The sequence below is a fragment of the Strigops habroptila genome, chromosome 2 (genome assembly GCF_004027225.2).
Source record: "Strigops habroptila isolate Jane chromosome 2, bStrHab1.2.pri, whole genome shotgun sequence".
Lineage (NCBI taxonomy): Eukaryota > Metazoa > Chordata > Aves > Psittaciformes > Psittacidae > Strigops > Strigops habroptila.
The window spans coordinates 2,978,701-2,986,782 of NC_044278.2; the positions used below are offsets into that span (position 1 = coordinate 2,978,701).

General features: G+C 47.4%; 1 protein-coding gene across 1 annotated transcript in view; it reads left to right on the forward strand.

Annotated features, from left to right (window-relative positions):
• CD247 (CD247 molecule) overlaps nucleotides 1-7,448 on the forward strand; it is a 51,956-nt gene extending 44,508 nt beyond the window's left edge. The window contains exons 5-9 of the mRNA XM_030472024.1: nucleotides 1,171-1,254; nucleotides 1,919-1,954; nucleotides 2,947-3,003; nucleotides 4,896-4,937; nucleotides 6,365-7,448. Of these exons, the coding sequence (XP_030327884.1) occupies nucleotides 1,171-1,254; nucleotides 1,919-1,954; nucleotides 2,947-3,003; nucleotides 4,896-4,937; nucleotides 6,365-6,430 (285 nt within the window). The 3' untranslated portion in view covers nucleotides 6,431-7,448. The remainder of the gene's footprint in view (nucleotides 1-1,170; nucleotides 1,255-1,918; nucleotides 1,955-2,946; nucleotides 3,004-4,895; nucleotides 4,938-6,364) is intronic.
• The last annotated feature ends 634 nt before the right edge of the window (nucleotides 7,449-8,082 follow it).

The following is an 8,082-nucleotide window of genomic DNA, read 5'->3' on the forward strand; positions in this document are numbered from 1 at the left end:
AGGTTCCTGATTTGATTCACTGAGCTGAAAATATACCAGGAACCCAGACCATTCCAGAGGCAGTGCTCGGTGTGCTGCGCTGTGCAGTGCACCTGAGAGAGCTGCGTGTGTGCAGCCACCAGACTGTTGTATGTGATGTGCACATCCCAGTTTCCCACCTGGCCCCCTGCAGCTGGCTTGCAGCTCCCACTGACTGCTGTTCCTCAGGCAAGTCAGAGGTGTTGCCAATGTGGGCTGGAGAACAGGCAAATGCCCAGGAATGCTTTGTTGCTGACTTCATGCAACTGTAGTTCTTGTATGACAAAGTGTGCGGAGCCTCAGTCACCACAGCCCAGCTGTCCCCATTCCGAGCTTTCCTGTTGCCCTGCCCAGAGACCTCTTGTACCAGGTCATACCAGAGTCGTACCTCATACGCTGTGCCCTGATCATAGCCAGCATCAGATGGCTTTTTAGGCAGTGAAAGAGGACAATGTCCTCAATGTCCTTCCTAGCTAAATTGCTCACTCATGGCAGCATTAAACTCTGCTATTTTTGCTATGTTTAGTTGTCTTGTGATTTTAATTTTTTCTCTCACGCTTTTGACCATAGCCACATCCTGTGATGACTTTTACAGTTTAACTGTGTAATGCATGAACACTAATGTGTTTCTTTTTTTGTCGGTTTAAGAAGTGTTGCCTGTCCCCTTTTCAGTAGCACTCTGCCAGCTGTGTTATTCTGACCTGAAAGCTCTCCTTTGCTCTCTTCTAAGCTAACTTTTCCCAGCTAAGAAATGCGTTGGGGGTAAAATGCCTGTAGCTTATTGTTGCAAATTTAAATGAGCTTCTTTGCAAGAAAACTCAAGCTCATGGATCTTCACCCACCAGTGGGAGAGAAAGCATGAATGTCAGTGTCCTCCCCCTTGTGTGCTCTCATTTTCAACTCATTTCTGCTCAAGAAAGATTCTTGATGCAGTGGCTTGTGCTTTATGCTGCACAGACCACTCACTGCCATGGCTTAGTCAGAGACATTTTTGTTGACAATTGCATTAAGGCATAAAAAGAATTTCTAGCTCGGTTATAGTACTTGTGAAGCTGGACACCAAATGGTGTTCCTTTCTTTTCCTGTGTTAAGTCAGCACCTATTTTCTCATGTTCACAATGTCTGTCACTGCTTCTTGCTTTCTTGTTTCAGAAACTGTCTCGTGGGCACAGAGATGAATATGATGTTCTGGGGGCAAAGCGAGGCGCAGACCCTGAGCTGGGCGGGAGACACCAGGTAACTTCCTCCCACACAGGCACCTTTTCAGTCTGGTTCCTTCCTTCTCACACCTAACGCTGCTCAGACACGCAGGCAGTGATGCCTTCCTTGAGAGGGGATGGCAAAATCCGTGTAGTAATTAACTCCGGGGCTGGCAGCGTGGTGGGGACAGGAGTAAACCTTCCTCCTCCCCTTTGCTCTTCGCCCCTTGCACCCCCGTCACTTTGCTGAGCACTTGCAGCCACCCAGAGTAGGAAGTGCCACCCGGCCTCGGGGCGGATGTGGAGCAGGGCAGGCAGCGGTGGGTGTTTCATGAGAGCTCACTGCACGTGATGCCACCAAACAAGTGCCAATGGAGTAGTACAGCAGCCAAAGCAACTGTGGCTTCTGCAGAGCCCAACAGTTGCAAAGGAAAAGGGAGGGGAAACCTGCATCAGTGCGTAGGGCTTGCCTGCAGGTGGCAGCTGTTGGGATTGGGCAGAGAAGCACAAAGTTTTATCAATTATTTTAATGAAATTAGTTTTCCAGAGCTTAGGGGTGGAGGCAGGATGGGCTGTAATGGGCACAGCCTGGCCAAAGAGCTGTAGCTGCGCCTTTGGACAAATGCACAGGCACATACAAAGTGGTGGGGGATACTGGTGCTACTGCAACATGGGGGCAACTTTCTTGTTTTGTTTTACAGCAGAGAAGAAAGAACCCTCAGGACACCATCTACACTGTGAGTAGAGAGAGCTGGAGGGAGAGCAGAGGGAAGGATGGCTGGAAATAGGAGTTTCTGTTTCATAGGAGACTTTTTCCCCCTACCCAATTTCAGCTTTGGTTCAAACTTAGCAGCTGCTTTCAAAGACTTCTCTTCCCTTCTATTCCCACTTTTTGCTAGAAAAATTTGTTTTGCTTCCCTGTGAGAAGACAAAAACATCGAATGCCTGTACAGATGGGGAAAAGAATTTGGATCAAGATACCTGCTGATCCCTTTATGTTGGCCATTAGTGCCTAACCGACCTTCATCCAATGTGACTGATGCAGCTTGTTCTCCAGCCTCTCTGGCTGCTCTCTGACAAAGGCCAAATCCCAGTGCGTCTAAGAGTGGCTGCTTAGGAACCTCTTGATAGAATTGATTTAACTCTGGCTAAACTGGTGGTCTGTGCTCCAAGGGAGCACAAATGCTAATACTTTTGTCTTAACGTGGGTCTTTCTGGGTGTTTGGTGCTTGCTTCCTCATTACTGAATCAGCCACTCTGACCACAGCTGGTCACAAGCATTTGGGGACTGCTTTGCCAGATGAAGAAAGGAAAAGCTCCCCTTTCTTAACCTTCAGCCTGTAGTGTTAGATTTCCCTTTTCTCTAGGCCTGAGCTGCATGTTTGTGTTTGTCTCCTGAACAAATACTACTTAAAACTTTTCTTTGGAGAGCTCTGACTGTGGTATCTGCTGCCAGTGTAGATAAAGGACTTGGTAGAGGGGTGAGTTATATTCACTTTTGTGTTTGGAGATGAGGTGGTATCGATATGCTAAGTAGATGTGGTTGTGTATAGCATCTATGCAAATGCACATCAGTCAAATCCTACCACTGTCCCTTCTTCTCTGGAATACAGTGAAGTTTTGAAGGCAAAGGCAGGCCCAGAAGCATAGGCATGGTATGCAGTCACCAGCAGCTGGTTTGGCTTTTCTCAGAACGTGTTGACTCCTCTTCCCCCTTCTCTGTTTGCAGTCGCTGCAGAAGGACAAGATGGGTGAGGCATACAGTGAAATTGGAATGAAGGGCGAGGTAAGTCCTACTTTCCTCCCTGATGAAAGATTTGGACGAAAAATTCTTCATTCCTGCTCCCTTACAGAGCAGTAGCCCTGGCTGCACGTAGCTGCCTCACACAATGAAGTCCCTGTGTTGCATGGCACCTACAGGCACAGCTGAGAGCAGTTACTTATTTCCTGTAGTAACCACTATGTTTGGTGTAGCAGGAACTGAGACATGTAGCTATAGCATTAAGTAGCCACAACCCAAGGTGGGGATCAGATAGTAAGCTTGGTCCCATCAGTATTAGAAACACAGCCCCATACTCCAGCAGTGTCCCTGGGTGCATTGGATAGTGTCAAGTGAAAACATTTCAACTTTTGGGCAGAACAGTTCTGCCCCAGCTGAGGAGGCAGAGGGCATGAGATGGGTGAGGAATAGTGGAAGGAAATGTCTGGTTTCAAGCAGTGCAATAGTTGTGGCCAAGCAACTCGCAGTAGTTGAGCATGTTCCTCCAGAGAAGTTCAGAGCTGGAGTTTCATTGTTTCCCCTCTGGCTGTCGAGGCTGGCCTGCTCTGTAGGCACAGCTAAGCATTTGCAAGCTCCTCCTTGTACCCATCTTCAGACAGGTAACAGGGGAAACATTCTCCTCCTTCCACCTCCACTCTCCAGTGTTTAAGAAGGAACACATTGGTTAAGTCTCAGGCTAGCAGCAAATGGCTAGTTTTAGCTCTGTGCACAAACTGCTAGGGGAGGGAAGCTTGTGTTGAAAACCAACCATCTGGGGACATCGCTTATGACGAAATGGAAAATTGATGTGACCTACACAGGTTCTATTTTATGTCAAAGTGTCTCATAACCTTGCATTTCCTCCTGGAAAACATAAAAGGTCCATTTCAAAACAAAGTTTAGTGATGAGAAACGTTGAAGCAACGCTGACATTTAATGCCATCCCCTTTTTCTAGTCTAAAGCCCCTGCGCCACAGCCAAGCTCAGTTTATGAGCCATGGGTTATGAAGTCACACCAGGGTTTTAAGACTGTTTCTGTCACTGGAGGGACAGGACCACCTGAACCCTTGCCTCATTCTGGTTATGTGATCATTTAACAGGCTGCTGCAGTTTCAGCTGGGACAGGCACTGCCCCTTGCCATGTGCTCCTGATGTGGTTCGTGCTGTGCTGCAGCCATGGGCTCGACGTGCCAGGCTCCAGCCGGGGGCTGGCAGCTCGGCTCTCATGGTCCTCACCTGGCAATGCACAACTTGGCCGCTTTGCCTGGCAGCTCCCGGTACTCCTGGGAATGCAGCAGCAAGGGGGCTTAAGAAGAAGGATTTCTTTGTACCTGCCTGATCTGAGTGACCTTGTTTGTGTGTGTGACTTGTACCATGGCAGTCCCAGTACCTGTTCTACTGAATCCTGGATGCCTTTGTCCTCAGACAGCCTTATCTGTGGTTCCTTTGAACATCTGGAGAGTTTACAAGTGTGTGCTGGTGAATTTGCTCACCAATGTCTGTCCAATAGAGGGCAGATTCCCTCGGACACCAGCTGACATGCAGCAACTCAAAAATACAGCTTCCAGGTGTGCCTTCAGCTCATAAAACAAGCAGTATCTATAGGAACGCTGCCAGGTCTTCATACATAGAGTAAATCAAAGAAATAGCAGCATTATAACAGTGTGACAGGAAAATATATCAGAAACCAAAATAATTTCCTTTTACTTCCAATCCTTGCTATTTTCTCCTTCATAGCCCTTGCAGAGTGTCTGGGCTGGTCCAGACTTTGCAGGTGCTTCACCTCCTGTGCAGAGGGGTGTCCAGGCCAAGCACAGCTCATAGTGACCCTCATTATGGGATGGGGGCAGTCAGAGGTTTCTTCCCTTTCCCTTTTGGGAAAGCACCCATTAATCTATGCTGCTTTTTCTTTCCCGAAGCAGCAGAGACGGCGAGGCAAAGGGAATGACGGCGTCTACCAGGTAGGTAACACATCCAGCAGCTGCTCCCCTCATCTCTCCTCACGGCTTAATTGCAGCCTGTAATTACAGATCTAACAGCACTCCTATAGGTGCACGAGGAAGCAGATTTCAGTGCATCTTTCTGAGGATGGTCACTCAGATTCAGGGCAAAGACCACGCTGCTGGTACTTTGGTATAAAGCAGCTGCACATTCTAAATACAAATGGCAGGAACACTTGTTTAGCTGCTCTGGTAGGAACCATTTCCACAGTCCTACATCTTGGAGAACCACCTTTTGACTGCAGCAGGTGACACATACAGTTCTGCCTCTAAATTGTTTACTGCTTCACATGGAAACCTTCAGGTTGCCAAACAGCAGTCATAGCTCAAAGCTTCAGCAGCTCAGCCTGTCTCAGTAACATACAGAGCACAAACTGCTCAGCACCCCCAGTCCCTTGGTGCCTTGGCAGGGTTCAGTGTTGCACTCAGCTCACTGAGGGCAAGGAGTCTGTCAGGCCTCATTCTGGCTGCCAGGCATTAATTGTTCAAAATGCATTTTACTTTCTGTAGAAGCCTGTACATTGCCACTGACATCTCAAAATGACAAAAATATATATAAAAAGCTGCTTCTGATGCAGCACATGCCAGGGAGTTTTCCTGTTACATGGCATATTTGTAGCTAATGGCACCTGCCTTCGAAACCTGCCTGCCGCGATAGTAGCAGGCAGCTGATAAGCAGCACTGGCCCATCTATGTCCTCAGATGTTGCTAAATACTGATAGCAGAGGAGTGAAGGGTAGCTGGAAGTTTTACTAGTAGAAGTTTTACCTGTCTTACTAAACCCTTGCTCCTGGAAGCCCCTGTTACCTCTGCACTTCTGGCAGCCTCCTGGGCTGACGTGACCTGTGGCTCTGCCACATCTGCTGCCACCATGCTCTTGGAGGAGTCGGTTCCACAGCAGCAGCAGGGATCTGGAACTTGTATGTTAACACAGACTTACCACCACCAGAGCAGGCTGGCAGGAGAAGGACTGCTGCATCCCAGGAAGGGCTGTGAGAGGATGCTTCCTGGGAGTCGCAGCCACCTGAAGCCCTGCCGCCAACTTACCCAGCGTTGCACCTGACTTCCCTTCCAAATTAAAGAGGAGAAGTCCAGAGAACAAAGCTCACGATTTGATATTTAGTTGTTTAGTTAGCAAGTTCACTGGAGCTTCAGTTAGCTCTTAATAGTTGATTACATGCAAATAAAATGTACTCTAAAGATCTGCATAACGGGTTAGGGTGAGTTGCTGTAGCCAATACACTCATAACAGTTACTGAGGATGTATCCTGGCTTCAGGTAACTGATGGCTGTTGACACCGTACAAAAACTAAGGAGTCACTCAACACCAGTCAGTGGGGAGAGGGAGGCACTCGATGTGTACCTCACCCGTTTCTTTTCTTTTTCAGGGACTCAGTACAGCAACCAAGGACACTTACGATGCTCTCCAGATGCAGCCTTTGCCCCGCCGCTAAGTGGGAGTCACAGAGGGGTGGGCAGAGTGTGAGATGCCCACCTGCTTTGGGGAGAGGAGGAGAAGAGGGACAACCTTTTCCATCCACAATAAGCACTGTGTGTTTCCTCAGTGCAACAACCTACTGGTTGGTGCACAGAGACAGTAGGGCTAGACTTGGTCAGTCCCTTCTCCCTTCCCTCCTGAACCACGTAACCACAGGCTTTAGCTAGGAAAATGTACATACCTGTAAAGTTGATTCCAATAATAGTGGTTATTAGGCTGATTTTTGTGAGATTTGTGTTGTGGGACCAGCCCACACCTACTAACACAGCTGTTTCCATAGCTCTTACCTTCCAAGATGCATAATTACAGTTTCAGTGCATTTAAAGAACTTGTAAAGATAGGGCTGTAGTTATTTCCTGTACTATTTACCTTAAGCCTATTTGACACAGGCCAGCTAAACTTCTTGCTCTAAAGCTACCTTTTAAAAACTGCTTCAGTGGAAGACAACTTTAACTGCAAAAAGCGATGCAATGTTGCTGTAGCGAAGGACAGCAGCTGAACAGCAGCTTTGCAACATGAAGAAAACACGCACCAGGCTCCAAGAAAACATCAAGCACTGGCATTGCCACTCATCCGGGACTTGGAGCGAAACAGGAGCCAGGTAACCTGCGTCAGAGACTTCTGAGGATGCAGAAGATCCCTTGTTACAACAAAGACAGGAGAACAGACCTGGATAAAGACAGTCATATTAGAAAAGCCAGGAAAACTCACCCTGGAGAATCCCATTTGGCTGAAGTGTTTTACCTATCACTGCAGAAACAGGCTCCCCTTGCAACGATTGGGTTGGGATCTCTCATGTCAGAAACAGACCCTGTCACTTCTGGCCAACAAACAATGTACAAAAGCCCCTATAAATGCAGTTTCCAAACCAGTCCATCACCAGGTTACCTTTAAAAGTGCTGCAGGTCTCATTCCAAAGAGATACCATTTCAATGATGTATTTTTGATGAATTAATAAAGTTTGTGTCAAAGACCTGTGTGTGCGCAGGTGTGGGGGAGAGCTGTGGGAAAGGTACAAGTTATGGTAACGTTGCTACTGGAAAGCACTTACATTCTTGATGCAAGAATGAAGAGTACTGAAAATAGCTCTCTTTTTTTAAAGGGCGATAACCGTATTTGCAAGATGTAGAAGTCACAAGTTTTGGCAGTCATAAAATACCAACCCCCGAACAATGGGGAAGAAATTCCTAGGGAGGTGAGGGGGGAAATAAACTTTGAGCTCTTTATATATAAATGGAACTCGCATCAAGCAGCATCTAGTGCTTGTTTTGGGGACACTCACCATAGGCGTGAGCTGAGTCTTCTCTCTGCCTTCAGGAAGGAACTGAAGCTGGTTTTTCTTTTAGGAGAGGAATTGATAAGACAGAAGCAGCACAGATACTTCGAGTGCTGTGCAGGGAAACTGGGGCTCTTCTCTGGTTTGACAAGACCAAGAGCACGACCAACCAACCTGCTGCCCATTTTGATGCACGGGGGGAAGTGGACTTAGCCTTCCTTCCCCCAGCACAGTTAAAAAACTACAAACAAGTGCATACATGTTAAAACACTTGGAAAATGGTTTAATGATGTTTACAACAGAAATGAACTGTACAATTACAGTAAGTTTAA